General features: G+C 41.7%; 1 protein-coding gene across 1 annotated transcript in view; it reads left to right on the top strand.

Annotated features, from left to right (window-relative positions):
• Positions 1 to 8,572, top strand: part of Prkdc (protein kinase, DNA-activated, catalytic polypeptide) — a 195,355-nt gene extending 186,783 nt beyond the window's left edge. Inside the window, exons 80-85 of the mRNA XM_013009243.1 lie at positions 2,739 to 2,828; positions 3,217 to 3,288; positions 3,364 to 3,565; positions 4,694 to 4,882; positions 5,876 to 6,015; positions 8,266 to 8,572. Coding sequence (XP_012864697.1) covers positions 2,739 to 2,828; positions 3,217 to 3,288; positions 3,364 to 3,565; positions 4,694 to 4,882; positions 5,876 to 6,015; positions 8,266 to 8,470 — 898 coding nt within the window. The 3' untranslated portion in view covers positions 8,471 to 8,572. The remainder of the gene's footprint in view (positions 1 to 2,738; positions 2,829 to 3,216; positions 3,289 to 3,363; positions 3,566 to 4,693; positions 4,883 to 5,875; positions 6,016 to 8,265) is intronic.
• Positions 8,573 to 22,102: the final 13,530 nt, after the last annotated feature.

Raw genomic sequence — 22,102 nt, 5'->3', positions numbered from 1 at the left:
TGGGAAGGTGGCTCAGTGGTAGAGCGCTTGCCTTGCATGCATGAGGCCCTGGGTTCGATTCCTCAGCACCACATAAGCAAAAAGAAAAAAAGCCGGAAATGGTGCTGTGGCTCAAGTGGTACAGCGCTAGTCTACAGCTGAAGAGCTGAGGGACAGTGCCCAGGCCTAGAGTTCAGGCCCCATGAACAAGAAAAAAAAAATAATTTAGCATGTTGTAGTTTTGCAGCCTAATGATTTCCATTTCTGTTACAACTAGGAGAATGCTGAAAGCAGTGGCTTTTGCCTACCAGATCTCTGCTTCCTGGGAAGCTGAAAGAGGAAAATTCATTTGAGTTTGTTGCTCAGGTTCAGCACCATGAGGAGACTCTTGTCTCCAAAACAAGGCTGGGTGCTAGGTGCTGGTGGCTTAAGCCTGTAATCCTGGTGTTGGGTATGCCTCAGGATGTTGGAGTGTTGCCATGTGCGAGTATGCACACTGAGCATGGGCTTTTATCTCTAATGCGGCGGGCCCTGCCCCTCTGCTTAGATTGGCTGAGCTCAGGTTCATAAACTGCTTGCCATTGGCCAGTTTGGAGGACAATTTTTGTTGTTGGTGGTGGTGGTCATGGGGCTGAGCTCAGAGCCTGTTCCACTGTTCCTGAGCTCTTATACTGAAGACTAGTATTCACTTTGAGCCACAGCTTCACTCCCAGTTTTCTGGTGGTTAATTGGAGATCAGAGTCTCATGGACTTTCCTGCCCCAGCTGGCTTTGAGCCACAGTCCTCAGATCTCAGCCTCCTAAGTATCAAAGATTGCAGGTGTGAGCTACCAATGCCCAGCAAAATCATCATCATCATCATAATTATTATTATAACAGGGTGTGGCTTAATAGGAACAGGATATCTTAATTAACAAGAACAGGAATGTAACTAAAACATTCAATGAGCTTATAACAGGATTTCTTAATTACAATGTAACAATAATAAGATATAACAAGGCCAAACCACCTGGCCAGAAAACCTACTTTGATAGAAAAAGTTTTTCTCTCACTAGCTACTCCGGAGGCTGAGGATTATGGTTTGAAGCCAGCCCAGGCAAGAAAGTCTGTGAGACTCTTAACTTTAGTTAACCACGACAAAAAACTAGAAGTTTAACTGTGGCTCACATAGTTAAGTGCCACTTTGATAGAGAAAGCTAAGGGACAGTAAGTACTCTGGTTCAGAATTCAAGCCCTAGTATCAACACACACACACACACACACACACACACTCACACACACACACACACACACACACACACACACACAGATGTAGTTCACTGGTGGAGTTCTTGCATGACAAATGAACATGAGACCCTGAGTTAGATCTCCAGCTCTGCAAAAAAATCAAAACAATAACAACAACAACAAAAATCCTAAGAGGAAAGAATTAATATTAAAAGGGAATAGTTGGTGAAGTTAACTTAATAATACTCAGAAACCAGTTACCGAAATTGTTGAACTGCTCAGCCATGTATTGTGAATTTATCCTATCTCTAGGTTTTTAGTTTTGTTATTGCTGCACATGCTGCTATTTTTATGAGACAAAGTCTCTCTATGAAGCCCGGTCTGGCCTCAAACTCAGAATTCTTTATGTGGGCCACCATACTTCTTTCTTTTTTAAACTTGTTAAGGCTTTTGACACAAACTAAAAAGTAACCAAACATACAAATATTGGATTCAACAACCCAGAAAAGTTGATCACTAATGGAAATAACTTTTCAAGTTCAAGTTAAGTATCCAGTACCCCTTTTAAACAATCCTTCAGGGCTGGGAAGATGGCTCAGTGGTAGAGTGCTTGCCTTGCATGCACGAGGCCCTGAGTTCGATTCCTTAGCACCACATAAGCAGAAAAAGCTGGAAGTGGTGCTGTGGCTCAAGTGGTAGAGTGTTAGCCTTGAGCTGAAGAGCTGAGGGACAATGCCCAGGCCCAGAGTTCAGGTCCCACGACCAGCAAATAAATAAATAAATAAATAAATTCTCCATTGTGAATTAGTTATGTAGCTACATCCTACCTAGAAATGGTAGAGACATTTGTGGCAGTGGTCTAAGAACACAGAGACTCTGCATTTTCGGTGAGTGCAAGTTTTCGTTTGTAGTCTAATGTGGCCTAACCTCCACTGCCTGCTCATGGTAGCTGTGTGTGGTGCTGTCAGCCTTGTCAGGGTATTTTTTAATATAAGAGTGCAGGGTTCAGGCCTAGGTCACAGGAATTGGTTTTTAGTTTATCTTATTCTTCTGTGTATGAAATGGGAAATACATTGACAGTTTGTGTATGAGTTTTTACATAGGAAATTGCTTGGGTTAAGAATGAATAATGGCATATTAAAATTTTAGATCCAAAGTAGCATAGATTTGATGTTAATATTAAATATGATGGGGCTGGGAAGGTGGCTCAGTGGTAGAGCACTTGCCTTGCATGCAGGAGGCCCTGGGTTCGATTCCTCAGCACCACAGAAGCAGAAAAAGCCAGAAGTGGCGCTGTGGCTCAAGTGGTAGAGCGCTAGCATTGAGCTGAAGAGCTCAGGAACAGCACCCAAGCCCAGAGTTCAGGCCCCATGACTGACCCCCCCCAAAAAAATTAGATTAAATATGATGACAAGTTGTATTTATTTTTCCTTGACTCTTCACTCTTTTTCAACAAATTCTTGGCAATTTTTACCTCAAAAAATTCATACAATGTTCAGTTTCTTTCTAATTCTGTGCCCCTTTTCTTGTTAGTGATCCCAAAGCACCAGTTTTTGAGTATAAAGATTGGCTGACAAAGATGTCAGGGAAACGTGATATTGGAGCTTATATACAAATGTATAGGTAAGTTCTGCTTTGATACGCCTTTGCATTATGTAGTTCATTCTCAAAATTACATTACTATATACTTTGGATTCCTAGGAATTTTTGCCTCCAAGATCATTAAAATCTAGTTATCTGATAGTTGAGCTTTAGTAGAAACAAAGAGTTTTAAAATTGAAATTTCAAGCTGGGCTTGGTGGCATATGCCTGTGATCCCAGCCGTATGTGAGGGACTAAGGAGGAGTATCACAAGACTGAAGTAGGCCCCAAGCAAAAATATGAGACCCTTTCCAAATGGGATGGAATGCACACACCTGCCTAGCAAGCGCAAGTCCTGACAATGCTTGTTTAAATTTCAAGTCTCTAGAAATTCATTCTAATGAGATGTTTTCCTGTTATTAAATCATAGGGGAGCTAATCGAACAGAAACAGTCATGGCCTTTAGAAAAAGGGAAAGTAAAGTGCCAGCTGATCTGTTAAAGTGAGTATATTTGTCCGTTCACAAATGTCCTGCAAGTAGTGGTGTGGCAAGGTGACATGTGGCTCTGTCTCTCAGGAGGGCCTTTGTGAAGATGAGCACAGGCCCAGAGGCCTTCCTCGCACTGCGCTCCCACTTCGCCAGCTCTCATGCACTGCTGTGTGTCAGCCACTGGCTCCTGGGGATTGGAGACAGACACCTGAATAACTTCATGGTGGCCATGGAGACAGGTGGTGTGATTGGAATAGACTTTGGGCATGCATTTGGATCAGCTACACAGGTATGTTGGCCTTAACTCTCATTGTTAGTTTACAATTGTCACATGATACCCTCCAGAAATGGATAGTTTTAAATAAAATCACTGGTTAGGCTGGTTTCTGTCATGGTCATTAAATTTGATGTTCTAAAAGGAAGAAAAAATAATCTCAGCCTCATTTTGGGCTTGTTTAGACAATAATGTGAGAGGTAATAAACTGTGTAATTGGAGCCCGGAAGAAAAATAAAAGGACTTCACAGCAGGTTCCTAAAGACGCATAACCAAAATCTCTTGCACAAAGTAGGCTACAAATATTTTCTCTGTCAGTAACCTGTGACTGTTTTATATTGTGAATCTAAATGTCTGTGGACTCTGTGCTTCTCCTCAGCCTTTTGCTGTAAGTGGCTGATGCAAACTGAATTGATTACTTTTAGGTACAGGAATTCATATTGCTGTAGCTGATTGTGTATGTATGTGTACTCAAGTTTGAAATCAGAGCCTAGTGCTTGCTTAGCTGGTACTCTACCATCTGAGCCATGTCTCCAGCTTGGCTTTTTGCTGTTTTTTTTGGAAGATGTACTCTTGTAGACTTGTAGACTTTTCTGCCTGGGCTGGCTTAGAAACCACAGGCCTCTGGATCTTAGCCTCCCAAGTGGCTAGGCTTATCAGGCTGTGTAGTTAATTTTAAGAAAAGTAGAGTTTGCTGGGCACTGATGGCTCATGCCTGTAATCTTAGCTACTCAAGAGGCTGAGATGTGAAGATCACAGTTTGAAGTCAGCCAGGGCAGGAAAGTCCATGAGACTCTCATCTAAAATTAACTCCCAGGAAGTGGCGCTGTGGCTCAAGTGGTAGAGTGCTAACCTTGAGCAATAAAGCTCAGGGACAGAGCACAGGCCCTGAGTTTAAGTACCATGACCACAAAAAAGGAAAGAAAGAAAGAGAGAGAGAGAGACAGAGAAAGAAAGGAAGAAAGAAAGGAAGGAAGGAAGGAAGAGAGAAAGGAAGAAAGAAAAGGAAAGAAAGAGGAGTTTGTATTCTCACTTAAAAGCAAATAGCAACTTGGAAAGGATGTTTTATTCATGCCTATCACTGTGAGATTTGTACTGCATATATGTTCTACTTCTTTCATGTATTTTTTTTCTCTTATTTAGTTTCTCCCAGTTCCTGAGTTGATGCCTTTCCGTCTTACACGCCAATTTATCTATCTGATGTCACCAATGAAAGAAACAGGTCTTGTGTACAGTGTCATGGTCCATGCACTGAGGGCCTTCCGCTCAGACGCAGACCTGCTTAGTAACACCATGGATGTGTTTGTCAAGGAGCCCTCCTTTGACTGGAAAGTAGGCTTTTTTTTTTTTTTTTTGGTTTTTGTCCATCATGGGGCTTGAACTCTGGGCTTGGGTGCTGTCCCTCAGCTCTTCAGCTCAAGGCTAGCACTGTACCACTTGAACCGCAGAGCTACTTCTAGTTTTCTAAGCGGTTTATTGGAGATAAGAGTTTCACGGGCTTTTCCTGCCTGGGCTAGCTTTAAACCATGATCCTCAGATCTCAGCCTCCTGAGTAGCTAGGATTACAGGCGTGAGCCACCAGCGCCAGCCTAGGCTTTGTTTTTGTCTAGTGCCAATGATTGACCCTATATGTCCTGTTGTATAGCAAAATGCATCAGGTTATTATTTTGTTTGCATTTCCCACAATTAGCATTTAGGGTCATTTGGCCTGAAATCCAGATAAAAAGTAAAACCTTGGTTAGGTGTTAGTAGCTCATGCCTGTAATCCTAGTTACTCAGGAGGCTGAGATCTGGGGATCATGATTCTAAGCCAGCCTGGGCAGGAAAGTTCTTGGGACATGGACCTGTGACTCAAGTAGTAGAGTGCTGGCCTTGAATAAAGTTGAGGGACATCGCCCAGGCTCCGAAGTTAGAAGAACACTTTCTATTTGAAGAACACTGTTGCTTCACTGGAGTTTATTTCTAACTTGAAGTGGTACTCATTGGTGATGGTGGGTCCAATATTTCTCTTTGACACAACTTTTAGTGTAAAAATATTAGATGGAGGACATTCCTTGATCCAGAAAAGGCACAGTGCTATCTTTAATCTCAAAGGTTATCCTGACTGCACACACGCAGAGAGTTAAGCCTAGGGAAGCTCCCCCGTGACCTTGCACGTGTCCATGCAGCACCTGAGCTGCATGGCCTTCGAGAACCTAGAGAAAAGCTATTCCCAGGGGCAGGTGCTCGGTCTTCTTAAACAATTACTTCTTGATTTAGTCAATTTGAATGTGTGTGTCTACGCTGTTATAATATACAGAGAAAAATAATACTCTTTTTACTTAGAATTTTGAACAAAAAATGTTGAAGAAAGGAGGATCATGGATTGAAGAAATAAATATAACTGAAAAGAACTGGTATCCTCGACAGAAAATATGTTATGCTAAGAGAAAGTTAGCAGGTGCCAATCCAGCAGTTATTACATGGTAAGTTATTACATGCTCCAGCATTACTGTGATATCTATACCATATGTACAATGTGCTGAGCACCTCAGGCCTTTGGCAGTCGTGTTGCTGTCTTCACCATTCAGACGAAGAGAGCAGGGCTTAAAGAGGCTGACTGCATGTTAGCCTGTGTCAGAGGCAGGCTGTGTTTACACACCTGTGTGTCCAACCCGATGCTCTGCATCGTCTTCAGGTTCTTGGCCAGTGTCTGGCAGGCCAATATCTGGCATAGCTGGTACCAGTATAAGGACAAAAAGGTGCAGTTTTAAATGGGTGTCAAAATATGGTTATCTACATGAAGAAATATGGGGTTTAAATTTGATTTTTTTTCTTTTTAGCAGATTTTACCTATTTGGCCCTCACTGCCATGAGCACTAACACCGTATGTGCTTATAAAATAAGAATCCACATTGCTGGTTGTGTGTAATGCATGGCTATAATTCCAACTACTCAGGAAGCATAGATTGAGGTATCTTCTGTTTAAAGCTAGGCTGGGCAAAAAGTTATTGAGACCTTATCTCAGTAAATAAGTCCTATCTACTGGGAAGCATAAATAAGATGGTGGTCCAACTCTAGCTCCAAGGTGGAACATAAGAAAAAAAGGGCTGGAGGTAGGGCTTAAGTGGTATAATATTTACCTGCCTGGCAAGTGCAAGGCCCTACCCTGAGTTCAAGCACTAGTACCAACAAAAAGGAAACATAAAAATCCACATTGCGTTAGCTGAAGGTTAATTTTTATTTTTTTTTCTTCTTGAGATTTAAAGCAAATAGAAAAGTAGAGATTATTCTTAGGAAATGAAAAAATGAGTTAGATCTAAGAAGTAAGGAAGAGTAAGTGGAAATCTGTGGTTGACTGTTTTGACAAGGTTGCCAAGGTATTCTCTGGTCTTTCCAACAAAGCATGCTGGTAAAAGAACGAAGTTGGATCTCTCTCACACCACTTATAAAATTAATTCAAAATGGAGCAAATATAAGAGCTAATCCTGTAAACCAAATAGGAAAAAACAGAGGAATACATTTTCATAGCACTGAGTGTAGCTGTGACATTTAGTATTTTTAGGTGTGATACCAAAAGCAAGAACAAAACAGATAAATTCAGAACTTTTGTGTATCACAGGATACCGCCAAGAAAGGAGGAAGCAGGCCCAGATATAAGTCAGGGACAGAGTGCTTACCTAGAACACATAAGGCAACACTGCAAAATGAAAACCATTAAAAGCTACGAGAACATTCTTGCAAATCATACATCTGACAAAGGACTTTTATCTAGAATATACTTAAGATCTCTTACAAATCAATAACCAAAAGAAAACCCAGCTAGGTGGTACTGGCTTACACCTATAATCCTAGCTACTCAGGATGCTGAGATCTGAGGATTACAGTTCAAAGCCCGGCCAGGCAGAAAAGTCTGTGAGAACTTTATCTCCAAATAACCACCAAGAAGCCGGAAGTAGATCTGTGGCCTAAGTTGTAGAGTAGCTAGCCTTGAGCAAAAAAGCTCAGGGACAGCAGCCAGACCCTGAATTCAAGCCACTGGACTGACACAGAAAGGGGGGGGGGGTTGGAGGGAAGGAAGGAGGAAGGAAGGAAGGAAGGAAGGAAGGAAGGAAGGATAGGAGGGAGGGAGGAAAGGAGGGAGGACCAATTTAAAAAACAATAAGTCAACACATTTCTCTAAAGAAAATGCACAAATAGCCCAAAAGCGCATAAAGAAGGAAAATATAAATGTTACTGCTCATCCACTAAGATGGCTGTAAGGTAGAGTATTGCATGTGTTGGCAAGGCAGTGGAGACATTAGGGACCTCATGCACTGCTGGTGAGAATGGAAAAATGGTGTGGTTGTTATGGGAAACAGCCCCACGATTCTCAAGAAGTAAAACAAAGGGCAGAGAGTGTGGCTTAAGTGACCCCGGGTCATTCTCTAGTCCTAGAGATAAAACAGAAAAAAAGACAAAACAGAAAATTGTCATTTGACCCACTGGTTCTACTGAGTGTCTCCCTAAGAGAAATGAAAGCATATGTCTGCACAAAAACTTATAAACAAATATTGATAACAGCATTATTCATGTTTTATTTTCCTACAAATTCAACTTTTGACTTTAAGGTTATGAGCAACAGAAAAAAGTTAACTAATAAGCTAGAATGTTTGTCAAGGATAGCTAGGAATCCAGGCAGCAAAGAAAAAAAAAATTGGTGTTTGTGTCCTCATAGTTGTTTAATCTTTTTCCAGTGAGGAGTTACTTCTGGGCCATGAGAAGTCACCTGCCTTTGGGGGCTACACAGCTGTAGCTCGAGGAAGCAGAGAGCACAACATCCGTGCCCAAGAGCCAGACAGTGGACTTTCAGAAGAGACTCAAGTGAAGTGTTTGATGGACCAGGCCACAGACCCCAATATTCTTGGAAGAACTTGGGAGGGATGGGAGCCCTGGATGTGAGGTCTGTGGGAACGTGACAGCAATAAAGCAATAAGTTTGGGCTGGGAAGGTGGCTCAGTGGTAGAGCGCTTGCCTTGCATGCATGAGGCCCTGGGTTCAATTCCTCAGCACCACATAAGCAGACAAAAAAAAATAATAAAGCAATAAGTTTATATTGAATACGTATTCAAAGGATCTCTAAACTTTCATTGATAGCAATTAGTGAGCTGATTTTGCTGAAGCACTAATCTTTTTAGTGGTATAATTCTATAGCATAGTTTCAGTCAAGATCATGACAAGTGAAGGAATGTTAATAAGAATCAACATTTTATAACAAACATAATAGGAAAACATATGTCCAGGTTCATCAAAGTCTTAAGTATGTAGCCAGTGAAATCAATGTTCTCAATGAACACTCCATGGACATTCTCATTGGGATATTGGAAATAATCCCTAGACTTCATCACTAAGATTTTGTGAAAATGAAGCCAACAGCAAAATTGATAGAATTTACACTGTGTCAAATGATTGTTCAAATTATAAAGGCATTACACGTATCAATTGCAAGTGAGAAAACTGAAGCTTCAAATTTAGGTTGCAGAAAATCACTTATAATTGTTTCAAAAACCAAGGCCTTTATGAACTATAAGGTGTTTCTGTGCAGTATACAGTAAATTGGTTCAAAATTTTAAATAAGAGAAGGTTGTAATGAGACAAGCTGAATATTAGAAATTGTTTAGGACACTAACAAACTATAAGCTTACTAAAAAATGCTAATTTCAAGCCGGGCACCAGTGGCTCATGCCTGGATTGCGGTTCAAAGCCAGCCCAAGCAGGAAAGTGTGTGAGACTACTATCTCCAGTTAACCACCAGAAAACTGGAAGTGGCACTGTAGCTCAAGTGGTGGAGCGCTAGTCTTGAGCTGAAGAGCTGAGAGACAGTGCCCAAGCCCAGAGTTCAAGCCCCACACCCTACTCCCCTACACCCCACAAGAAAGCTAATTTCATTCTTCATTTACAAAACAAGTTAATTAAGCAAAACAATTTCAGTGATGATAAATGCATTAATTATTTATTTAGGTGTTTAAGGTCTCGTACCAAGTTTTCTCTCAGAACTATAACCACACCTTCCCAGACTATATAAATATATGGTTGAACTAGTATTAATACATATCACCATTTCAATATAGGAATAATAAAGACAGGCAAAGCTGTGGTTGTGACATATTGAGAAAGTGTTTTGTTTAAAATGAGAAGATTTTAAGATTGTTCTCTAGGTTTTTTCTTTTCTTTCTAGTTTTGACGAAGAGGAAGTCTTAAGGAGGGTAAAAACCTCAGTCTTAGCATTCATTCTTATGACTCTGATTCACAACTGCAATCAGGAAATCTTCAGAGATCTCACATAGGGTGATGAGGAAGATAAGAAAGGACTCCTTGTTTGAGACAAATTCCTTATTTGGAACATCTGGAACAGCAAGATCTGATTATGAAACCTAGAAATGGCTCCTTCCCTCCTGCCCTCCAGGCTATGTCCTGTAGCTGTTTTCAGATTGACTTTTAGATTTTTGTTGTTTTTGGTTCTGAAACATTTCTCGTTGGTAGCTTTTGTATGATTTTGAGGAGTAATCATGAATTTGTTTAGGTCTGGGAAAGTTGCTTGGCAGATCTCTCATCTTGCATATGCAAGGGACTAAGTTCAATCTACAGCACTACAAAGAAAATAATTCACATAGAAAAAAACATTTCAAGGCTAGGTGTAGTGGCTGAAGCTTTACTTAGGAGGCAGAGATTGCAAAAGCCGGGTTCAAGGTCAGGCTGGGCTAAAACAAATTGATGAGACTCATCACAAGTAGTGGCTAAGAGCAGCATCCTGCGCTTTTATCCCAGCTGTGGAGAAGCACAATGGGTGTGCACAGTGGTGGGCACCTGCCATCCCCATCAACACAGGGAAGCACAAATGAAGAGGTTTACAGCCCAGGAGCCAAAGGTATTGTGGGACACCAACAACTAGCACAAGCCAAGCGCTGGTGGCTCATGCCTGTAATCCTAGCTACTCAGGAGGCTGAGATCTGAGGATCATGGTTCAAAGCCAGCCTGGGCAGAAAAGTCTGTGAGACTCTGATCTCCAATAAACCACTAGAAAACCAGAAGTGGTGCTGTGGCTCAAGAGGTAGAGTGCTCACCTTGAGCTGAAGAGTGCAGGGACAGCGCCCAGGCCCAGAATTCAAGCCCCACGACCAACAACAACAACAACAAAAAACTAACACAGAGAGGGCCTGGAAAGTGGCTCAGTTAGAAGAGCACCTGCTTAGCTCGTGTGAGGACCTAAATTTAAGCCCTGGTACTGTCCCCCTCCCCCAATCCCAAATGAAGCACACAGCCCTTCATGTAGTTTTAAGACTAAGGTGTTCATCTTACAAAACAGTTCATTGTATTACTTGCCAACTTTATTGAGGTAAATGTGGAATGTATTTTGGCATTAATATAAGTACTTATGCTCTTATGAAATAACGTCTATTGAACCAAAGAGATTTTCATCCTTAAAGAAAAGTGACATGAAAATTCTGTCTACCCGTGATTGGGGAAAATTTGTGCTACAACATACAAAGGAACAGTATAGGCCTATTTTGGACTTGAGTTTATTATTCTGCAACTATAATTTGTGCTTGTGTCCTGATAATGTGAGCTATATTCATGAACTGGATTACCTTTGTTATAGGAAATTCTGTTGTTTTTTTTTGTTTTGTTGTTTTGTGCTAGTCCTGGGACTTGAACTCAGGGCCTGGATGCTGCCTGAACTTTAGTGCTCTACGCTTATGCCCTACCACTTTGAGTCACAGTTCCACTTCCAGCTTTTGGTGGTTAATTGGAGAAAAGAGTCTTATGGCCTTTCCTGCCCATATCCTGCCCGGCTGGCTTTGAACTGCAATGCAAGTCCTCAGATTTCAGCTTCCTGAGTAGCTAGGATTACAGGCATGAGCCACTGCACCCAGCTACAGAATCCCACTATGTACTACTCAAGATCTCAATCCTCCTGCCTCAGCCTAGGATTCTGGAATTACAGGTATATAGTATGCCACATCTGGCCAGAAACCTTGTTTTTTTAAACAACTATCTTTTATTTCAATAAAAGTTCATTGTTGCAAGTCAGCTGTTGTTGTTGTGTTTGTGGTTCACCAAATGATGAATGAGAAGAAATTTATTGTACCCAGCATTCAAAAGGCATTGATTTAATCTAGATAATCTAGATTCAATCTAGATCTACCACTTACTGCTTATCTGACTCAGCTGTTACCCAAATTCTTGTAAAATGGACATCTGGTTTGGTGACCAGGAAATTAAAAAGACATCTAATTGATTATAATTACACAGAAGTAATATTAAGTATTTTATTAGGCATTTTATTAAACTATTAAGGGTGTGTGTGTGCGTGTGCTTGTGCATGTGCGTGTGTGCAAGCATGCCAGTAGCTGGTCTTCAGGGCCTTGACCTCTGCTCAGCTTTTTTTCACTGAAGGCTGGTGCTCTTATCATTTGATCTACACCTCCAGTCTGGCTTTTTGCCGGTTCATAGTTTAGAGTCTTGAGGATTTGTCTTCTTTCAACTTCAATTTTCAGATCTTAGCCCCCTGAGTAACTAGGTCTATAGGTGTGAGTGACCAGCACCACACTGAATTACTAAGTACTTTAAAGGTAGAAGTCATGTGCACTTTTCTCAAATATAAGTGTTCTAAAACAAACTTTTTTCTCAACAGTAGAGGTTGAGTGTTTTCTTAACCAATACCTTAGAGAACCTCTCCCACCCTCTCACTCACCGCTGCTTGGTACTGAAGTCAGTTGTGAGAGTAACAGCAGCCGCCTTTAAAAGCTATTCCTAGAAGAAATAACAATCATATCCTCAATTTCTTGAGCATTTCTTTTTTCTTTTTTTTTTGGGTCCGGTCATGGGGCCTGAACTCTGGGCCTGGGCGCTGTCCCTCAGCTCTTCAGCTCAAGGCTAGTGCTCTACCACTTGAGCCACAGCGCCACTTCCAGCTTTTTTCTTTTTGCTTATGTGGTGCTGAGGAATCGAACCCAGGGCCTCATGCATGCAAGGCAAGTGCTCTACCACTGAGCTATCTTCCCAGCCCCTCTTGAGCATTTCTTGAGTACTATTCATTAGTAACTTCTGCTTCAGAAAATTGTCTTTGTAGTTAAATGGAAGCATGGCTCCATGAGTTCCACGTTTTTCCTTTTGAATTTAATGAAATTAGATAAAGAATTTATGTATTGGCTTTTTCTTTTCTTTGTGTGTGTGTGTGCGCGCGCATGCACGCGTGTGTGTATACACTGATATTGGGGCTTGAACTCAGTGCTATACACTCTTGGTTTTTTAACTCAAGGTTAGCACTCTGCCACTTGAGCCACAGCTCCACTTCTAGCATTTTGGTAGTTAATTCTAGCTTTCTAGTTAATAGTCTCAAAGATTTTCCTATCTATGTACCTTGAATTTCAGATTTCAGCCTCCTGAGTAGCTAGGATTATAATCATGAGCCACTGGCATCTAGCAGAATAGACTTTTCAAAAAGCCAAAGGCAATTTTGTGCTTTTTTTTGGGGGGGGGGTCCTTTTTGCTTATGTGGTGCTGAGGAATCGAACCCAGGGCCTCATGCATGCAAGGCAAGTGCTCTACCACTCACAGCGCCACTTCCAGCTTTTTTCTTTTTGCTTATGTGGTGCTGAGGAATCGAACCCAGGGCCTCATGCATGCAAGGCAAGTGCTCTACCACTGAGCTATCTTCCCAGCCCCAATTTTGTGCTTTTAATAGGAATTGTATTGAATCAGGAAACTGCTGTCACCGTGCTGTAACTTTCACTTTTCTTGGTTAATATTATCCCCAGGTATTTAGTTCTTTTGGATGCTGTAAGGCATCACATTTCCTTCTAGTTATATTTTCATGTAGCCCCTGGCGGGTGTATATAAACACTACTTAGCTTACATGCTGGACTGGTGTTCTCTCCTCACACAGTGCAGGGGTGTTCGTTTGTATGCTGAACCACCCCTGCACTGTTGCGATAAATCTTACTTTGCCATAGTGAGTAAACCTTTCTTTTCTATTTTTTTTTTGGTCATGGGGTGTGAACTCTGGGCCTGCGCCCTGTCCCTCAGATCTTCAGCTCAAGACTAGTGCTCTACCACTTGAGCCACAGCACCACTTCCGGTTCTGGTTTATTGGAGATCTGAGTCTCATGGACTTTCCTGCCCGGGCTGGCTTTGAACTGAGATCTTCAGATCTCAGCCTCCTGAGCAGCTAGGATTACAGGCATGAGCCACCAGCACCCTGCTTAGTAACCCTTGTTTATGTGTTTGTTGGTTGTTTTTTATTGTTGTTGTTATTGTTGTGGATCATGCCTGTAATCCTACCTATTCAGGAGGCTGACATCTTGAGGAATAGTTCAAAGCCAGCTTGGGCAGGAAAAGTCTTATGAGCCTTTTTTTTTTTTCAGTCAATCATGGGGCTTGAACTCAGGGCCTCGGTGCTGTCCATGAACTTTTTCACTCAAGGTAGTACTCTACCATGTTGAGTCACAGAACCACTTCTGGTTTTCTGGTGGTTAATTGGAGATGAGTCTTAGACTTTGTTGTCAGAGTTGGCAAGATCTCAGCCTCCCGAGTAGTTAGGATTACAGGCATGAGCCACTGGTGCCTGGCTCTGTGAGGTTCTTACTTTCAGTTAACCATCAAAAATCCAAAAGTGGAGCTGCAGCTCAAGTGGTAGAGTGCTAGCCTTGAACAAAAAAGTTCAGAGAAAGCTCCCAAGTCATGAGTTCAAGCTCAAGGACAGGTACCATGAACAAAAAAACATGGCCCCTGTTCATAACAGATCATGGCATCTAGTTTCCTTTGGCCCTGGGCTTGGTACAAAGGCAATGTTGATGTTAGAAAGTTTCCCCTTCTCAGATCTCTTCTGGATGAGTTTGAGAACTGGTGTTCTATAAATAGTATAACATTCAGTAAGCCCATCAGGTACGTGTGTGTGTGTGTGTGTGTGTGTGTGTGTGTGTGTGTGTGTGTGTTTCCAATCTTTGTTTGTTAGACTTCTGTTCCAGTTTTGTATTCTTGTTTGAGACAAGGTCTTACTGCTTACTTAGTCCATTGAGCCTCACACGTGCTATCCTCTAACGCCGCCTCCTGAGTGCTGGGATTGCAGATGTGTGCCTCCTCAGGTTTGTCCATTTTGTGGACTTCTTCAAAGAACCAACAAGTGCCAGTTATAGTGGTCCACTACTGTAGTTCTAGTGTCCAGGAGGATTGTAAATTTGAGGTTAGCCTAGGCTACATACTGTCTTTAAAACACACACACACACACACTCACACACACACACACACGTAAAAACCTAACTTGATGGTATCAATTCTGATTTTTTTCTAATGTAGTTTATTGTGTATTCTCTAATCCTTATTTTGTTCCTCCTTAGTTTAATTTAGGCTTTTTTTTATGGTCTCCTTTATTTAATACTAGCTTTATTTGTGTTTTGGTCAAAGAAGATACTTTCATTTATTGTGCCGTGTTTGGTGGTATAATAGAGGTCTCCTGGAGGGTACTTGCACTGGGTACCCATGCTACCTGTGTCCCTGGGTCTTCTTTTTGTTTTTGTTTTTGTCAGTTGTGGGCTTGAACTCTGGGCCTGGGCGCTGTCCTTCAGCTCTTCAGCTCAAGGCTAGCACTCTACCACTTGAGCCACAGCACCACTTCTGGCTTTTTTCTTATGTGGTACTGAGGAATCGAACTGTCCCTGAGTCTTGTTAATGCCTGTGCCCTCTACTTTCTCTGCTCTTTCCAAATGTGTGAGCTGCTGTTGACATTGAGCAACTGTTGTACATCTGTTTTGGCCTTTAGGTCTTCAGTGTTTCCTTCATATAAAACACTAGGGTGTCTGTTTTTTGTTGTATCTTTATAGTTTTCCTATCTCTTTGATGGATTAGCCTGTATGTCAGCTTTTATGTTCCTTAGGGGGAGGGGACTTTTTTTTTTTTTGCCAGTCCTTGGGCTTGAACTTGGGGCCTGGGTGCTGTCCCTGAGTTTCTTTGTGCTCAACACTAGTGCTCTACTACTTGAGCCACTGCTCCACTTCTGGCTTTTTGATGATTAATTGGAGATGAGTCTTAGGGATTTTCTTGCCCAGGATGGCTTTGAACTGTGGTCTTCAGATCTTAGCCTCCTGAGTAACTAGGATTACAGGTGTGAGTCACTGGCATCTGGCTTTCGTGTTTGTTTTTTTTTTTTTTGCCACTTTTAACAAGTTTGAGTTGCCATGTCAGGTTTTTAATAGTTATTCATGTATGGAATGTATGTTTCTGTCCTTTCATTTTAAATCTCTTGTCTGTATCTAAAATGCAGCACCTGTAAATAGCATATAATTGGATTATTATTTTTTTTAGGGGTTTGAATTTATGGCCTCAGCTTGCCTGCTTTTTTTTTGGTTACTTTGGAGACAGAATCTTATGGAGTGGGTAAGATCTATAATCCTTAAACTAGATCTGTACCCTAGATCTGTAATCATATCTACAGCTCAGGATCATATTTTGAATACATTGTGCCAATCTCTTTTAATTTGTAAGTGTAATCTATTTACATATACAGTTGTTTCATATGACAAAATATGCATATTTTGGGTGCACTTCTGATATTCCGTTGTTTGAGTTTTATGTATTTTTCCTCAAATTCCTGCATTTTTTTTGATTTTGTTCAACTGGATCATTTCAATTCTGTTTTCTGTATTTTCAAGTTTTTTTTAGTGATTATCCTGATCATTGTAATTGATATCTTAAATTTAGAAGAATGTAATTTGAATTAATACTGACCTACGTTCTATAGCACACAAAAGCTGTGTGCTATAGATTTTTTGAGGTTCTGCCTCCCATATGTTTATGTTGTGCTCATTACAATTTATCCTTGTGTGCATTGCCTGCCCACTAACAAAGAGCTGTCGGTATTGGTTTATGCACTTGTCTTTTAAATTACACAGTGAACAACCAGATGGTGTGTGCTAATGATCCCAGCACTGTGGAGGCTGAGGCCTAGAACTCACTACCCTCCTGCCTCAGTCTCCCAAGTGATGGGACTCTGAGTGCCGCCACTCTTCAGTGTAGTGTGCCACTCTTCAGTGCAGTGCCGATTTGATATTTATTTTGTTAACTTGAGAATTTGAATATTACAATGTAACTCTGGAAATCACTTTCTCCTCCTTTGACAGCCTCTGTTTTTTTATGAGGCAGAAGCCAGAGGCTGAGGTTAAAGGGTCCCTGATTGAGTAATGTAGCCTGTTCAAATCTGCTTTTCCTTCTTCTGCACTTTTACATGGGCGAGGGAGTGAGAGGGACTTTAGATGTGTTCAGTCAGTTATGTTGGACTTCTTATTATTCTATGAGCAAAATGATGCTGAAAACGTACGGGCGTGGCTTTTTAGTAGGGCAATATATTTACAATAAACTATAACACAGCTTTACATAGCAAAAGCAACAGCACACACTAATACAACAAAGTGTGGTCTCTAATTACATGTCACCTTCATCAAGAGGTAACAGATTATAAAGTGTGTCCAGACTTTGTGTTCGCCTAGTTTGGAGGTTCACAACTGATAAAAGCATTTGAGAGGCCATGGTAAGAGGATCCTGAGCTGAAGGTCAGCCTGTGCTTACACAGCCAGTCCCTGGCTCAGATATAAACCAACCACCAATAAAATTCAAAGAAAAACAGACCATGTTCCTCATTATTACATTAAAAGGCATATAAATTATAAGCCTTCTATTTAGTGGAGATAAAATCTACAACAATGGCTGGTGCCAGTGGCTCACACCTGTAATCCTAGCTACTTAGGAGGCTGAGATCTGAGGATCCAAGTCCAAAGCCACCCTGGGCAGGAAAGTCTGTGAGACTTTAATCTTCAATTAACCACCAGAAAACTGGAAGTGGTGCTATGGCTCAAGTGGTAGAGTGCTTGCTAGAGCTGAAAGACTGAGGGACAGTGTCCAGGCCCAGACTTCAAGCCCCCATGACTGACCCCTCCCCCTCAAAAAAACTACAATGTTCTCCATTTTAACCAGTTTAAGATAACTTAGCAGCATTTAGAACCCAGTGCTGGGCATTTATGTATCATTTTTATCTAGTTCTAGATTTTTTAACTCACTAAAGGAAAACCCCTCTCTGGTAAACAATCCCTTCCCACCCCAGGCCTGGTTATGGCCCCTATCATTTGATTTCCTTTCTGCCAGTTTGCCTTTCCTGGGTATCTCCAATAAATAGTTGTACAGCGTGTGACATTGGGGGTCTAGCATTTTTATTTAGCATAATGTTTTTGAAGCTCAATTTGTATCGGTATTTTTTTTCCTTTTTATGGCTGAAAACACAATGGAATTTTATTGGCCTATCATATTTTGCCTTATTTGTTGATAGACACTGGTTTCAAAGGCTGTTTCTACCTTATTCTGAAAGTGAACATTTATATACAAGTTGTGTGCACGCCTGTTTTCACTTCTTTGGGAGTAGTAGTCATAGTAGTAGAATTTGTATAGTAGAATTTGTGGGTCATCTGATAGCTTTGTGTTTAACTTCTTGAGAAAATCTCAACTTGGGCTGCACCATTTCACATTGCTGCCAGCAATGTGCGCCACACTCGGGAATACACTATTGTGTTTTATTTTTCATAGACATCTGGCGGGTATAAAAAGATCTTCCTCCCCTCCCCTCCCCTTTTTTTCAGTGCCAGTCCTGGAAACTGTCTCTGAGCTTTTTTGCTCAAGGCTAGTGCTCTCTGTGGTAGCTAGTTGGAGATAAGCGTCTAATGGACTTTGCTGCCCCAACCATCATCCTCAGATCTCAGTCTTCTGAGTAGCAAGGATTATAAGGGTGAGCCTAGGCTAACTGGCTAAAATGACATTTCTTCTTTTACTCATGACTGATAGATGTTATGCACCTGTTGCTTTTTTCTTAGTGTGGAAGGGACTGCAAATGCAAGGCAAACATTACACCACTGAGCTCTAAACCCAAGCCCTTGAGCACCTTTCCCTGTGCTTTTGGCATTTGTGTGTATGTTTTGGAGAAATACCTATTCATGCCTTTTGCCTATGAGAATAGCATTGGAAGTTTACCTGCCAGTGTGGGGCTTTGGCTCAGAGCCTTATGTAGGCTGAACCACACAATCCCCACTGGCCTAACCAGTTTAGATGACAAAACAAAAAATGCTGCACTGTGTGTGAGAATGAAGCCACTCTTCCCCAGCGAAAATGAAAATGGGTTTTGTCTTCATCTTTTTCTTTGTTTGTTTTATCTTTCTTGTTATTCTCATTTTCTTCCTTTAGTATGGGGCTTAAACTCACAGCCTTACCCTCACTCTCAGCTTTCTTGCTCATGCCTGGAACCACCCTCCAGTTGGGCTTTTTGCTTGTTAATTAGAAGTAAATTCTGTGGACTTTCCTGCCCTGCCTGGCTTCAAAGCACAATCCTCAGGTCTCAGGTTCCAGAGTATCCACTGAATAGCTAGGATTACATCCACCTTTCAATACTCTTATTTTTAGCCGTGTCTCCTTTCTTCTATTACCCCCTCCCATATTTCCTTCTTATTTGAGGAGGTACCCTAATTAGATCAGTTCTCCCAATTATTTCTCTTTGTATTTCTTCTCCACAATACTGTGTGTGTGCACATGTGCATGCGCACGTGAGCACATGCACGTAGACATGTACATGCTTATGTGCTAGTCCTGAGGCTTGAACTAAGGGCCTGGGCACTGTCCCTGAACTTTTCAAGGTTCAACTTTCATGTGTCAAAGGACACCAGCAATCTTCTGACAAATGGTGGTGGTAAATGTGAAAAAGAGGGTCCCAAAGTGACTTAAAACTGATGATGTTGTCAGTAGTTGTAATGTTTCAAGCCTATGTCCAAATAAATATGACCACCTGCCTTTCCTCTAAGAGGACTGGGTGATAGGCACATTTTCTTGGTGCTGGCGACTTCCAGTGGTAACTTTCAGATCTCCCAGGCCTTGCCCACTGGGATGCAGAGCTGTGAAGGCCATCAAAGCTCCCTACCGTCCTGAGGTCCTGAATGTAGGTCAGAGGAGTTGTGCAGAGCCCTGTGTGGTCCAGCCCTGTGCTGGCTTCCATGGCTCCCTCCAGGCTATGGGCTCCTGACCCAGCCTAGTGTTTTTTTTCCACAGCTGGAGGCCCTCCTTAGGATTTTTTGTAGGACAGGTCTGCAGGCTCCTTAGTTTTTCTTTACTTTTTCCACCTATGCTGTACATGGAATTCCTGGTTAATGTTTGGTTTTCTTACTCTTAAGGCCTTAGGACTTGCAGAGGAGAAACACTAATTTTTACTGAAGATCTCCTTCCCATGACTACTCACTGAGTCGCAGCAATCAAGATGGTCTTTAGTGTTTGGCTTTTGACCATTTGAATACAGTGTTTCTTGGTGTGGAGTTGAGTGGCTTGAATTACTTTGAACTTATTGGATGTGTAGATGTGTTTCCTTCTATGGAAAGCTTGGAGATTTGGGGGCATTATTTCTTCAGATTCTCTCTCTGTGTGTCTTTCTTGCTGTCCTTCGCTCTCATTCTGGCTCTAAAATTCATATGGATGTGTGGATCTCCCTGGTCCTGCCTTAGGGTCAGGGCACTTTTCTTCTTTAAGACAGGTGGTCTAGCCATGGCCTAAAGTCCAGTGTCTGGGATTCCTGAGGACGGTTTCTATTCATTTATTCATTGTCTGGCCCTGTGAATGAGTCATATTTTTATGGTTTTCTTGCATGCCTTGTAAATTTTTGTCAAAACACTAGACATTTTTAGTATTAGGACATGACAACTCTGCAGATCCAACCACCCTGCTCCCTGCTCCCAGGGTGTGTGTTGCTGTTGTTGTGGGGTGTTTTTACTTTAGTGATGCTTTTTTTGTTGTTTTTGCTTATACTGGGGTTTGAACTCAGGGCCTGGGCACTGTCCCTTAGCTTTTACTCTCAAGACTACAACTTGAGCCACACCTACATTTCTGACATTTTGGTGATTAGTTAGAGATAAGAGTCCCACAAACTTTCCTGCCTGGGCCAGCTTAGAGCTGAGATCCTCAGATCTTAGGTTCCTGGAGTAGCTATGATGACTGGCACGAACCACTGGCCAGGCTTTTAGTGGCTTCAAAATTACCTTCGTAGCTGGGCACCAGTGGCTCATGCCTGTAATCCTAACTACTCAGAAGGCTGAGATCTGAAGATCATGGTTCAAAGCCAGCCTGGACAGGAAAGTCCATGAGACTCTTATCTCCAATTAACCACCAGAAAACTGGAAGTGGTGCTGTGGTTCAAGTGGTAGAGCACTCACCTTGAGCTGAAGAACTCAGGGACAGTGCCCAGGCCCAGAGTTCAAGCCCCAAAACTGACAAAAAACAAAACAAAAAACTACCTGTGTAAAGTTTGTTTCCTTTGTTGGGTGTGACTAGTAAAGACTGTGATCCATGAGTTTAGTGTGCAGCATGGTGTTTCAAAAATCACCTTAAATGCCAAAAGACCTTCCACACTCCTAGAAGAAAAATGGAAGAAAAAACCCCCACAAGACTGTCACCTCCTCTATAATGAGGTGACACTATCACTTTTCTATGTATATCACCATGTTCCCCAGGTAAGCATCCTCAGGGACATAGTGAGACACTGTATCAAAAAGCAACAGTAAAACAAGATGATAATATTAAAAGACCAGTACACAATTTCCAGTCTTGGGATGAGCTCTGCATTGGCATAGTCTTTGACTACATAGCTGCTGTTTATGACTCCACCTTAGCTTTATCATCCTGCAGTCAGCCACACAGCAAGTCAGGGTCTTCTCAAGCCTTTTTTCTTTTTCTTTTTGGTTGGTCGTGGGGCTTGAACTCTGGGCCTGGGCGCGGTCCCTGAGTTCTTCAGCTCAAGGTGAGCGCTCTACCACTTGAGCCACAGCACCACTTCTGGTTTTCTGGTGGTTAATTGGAGATAAGAGTCTCCTGGACTTTCCTGCCCAGGTGGCTTTGAGCCACGATCCTCAGATCTCAGCTTCCTGAGTAGCTAGGATTCAGGTATGAGCCACCAGCGCCCGGCTTCTCAAGACTTTTTTTTTAGTGCCAGTCCAGGGGCTTGAACTCAAGGACTATGCATTGTCCCTGAGATATTTTTGCTCAAATGTGGTACTCTGCCACTTTGAGCCATCGCTCTACTTCTGGCTTACTTGGAGGATACTTGTCTGGTGGATTTCTTGTCTGGAATGGATTCAAATGATATTACCATCCTCAGCTCTCAGCCTCCTGACTTGCTGGGATTACAGGTGTGGGCCACTTGTGCCTGGTTTTTCTCAAGCCTTCTGTGAGCATGCAGAATGCCGCAGGCAAACACATGGTCTTCATGATTCTCCGCTACATGAAGGAACTTTTTCTTTCAAATTTATTATTATTATTTTTAATAAGTTTTTTATTGTGAAAATATTATACAGAGTTACAATCATGAGCAAAGAAAATCTTTACACCCATCGCATAGAGAGGAAAATTGGAAAGGATCATCATACTTAAAAAATCCTGAAGAAATTCTTTTTTTCAAATTTATTATTTATTACCTGACATGAAACAGTAACCACTCTATACATCACCTTTATAATAACAATA

Source organism: Dipodomys ordii, unplaced genomic scaffold (assembly GCF_000151885.1).
Source record: "Dipodomys ordii isolate 6190 unplaced genomic scaffold, Dord_2.0 Scaffold9, whole genome shotgun sequence".
In the NCBI taxonomy this organism is placed as follows: Eukaryota; Metazoa; Chordata; class Mammalia; order Rodentia; family Heteromyidae; genus Dipodomys; species Dipodomys ordii.
Note: the sequence above shows the minus strand (reverse complement) of the source record. Positions and strands in the feature narration are given on the sequence as shown.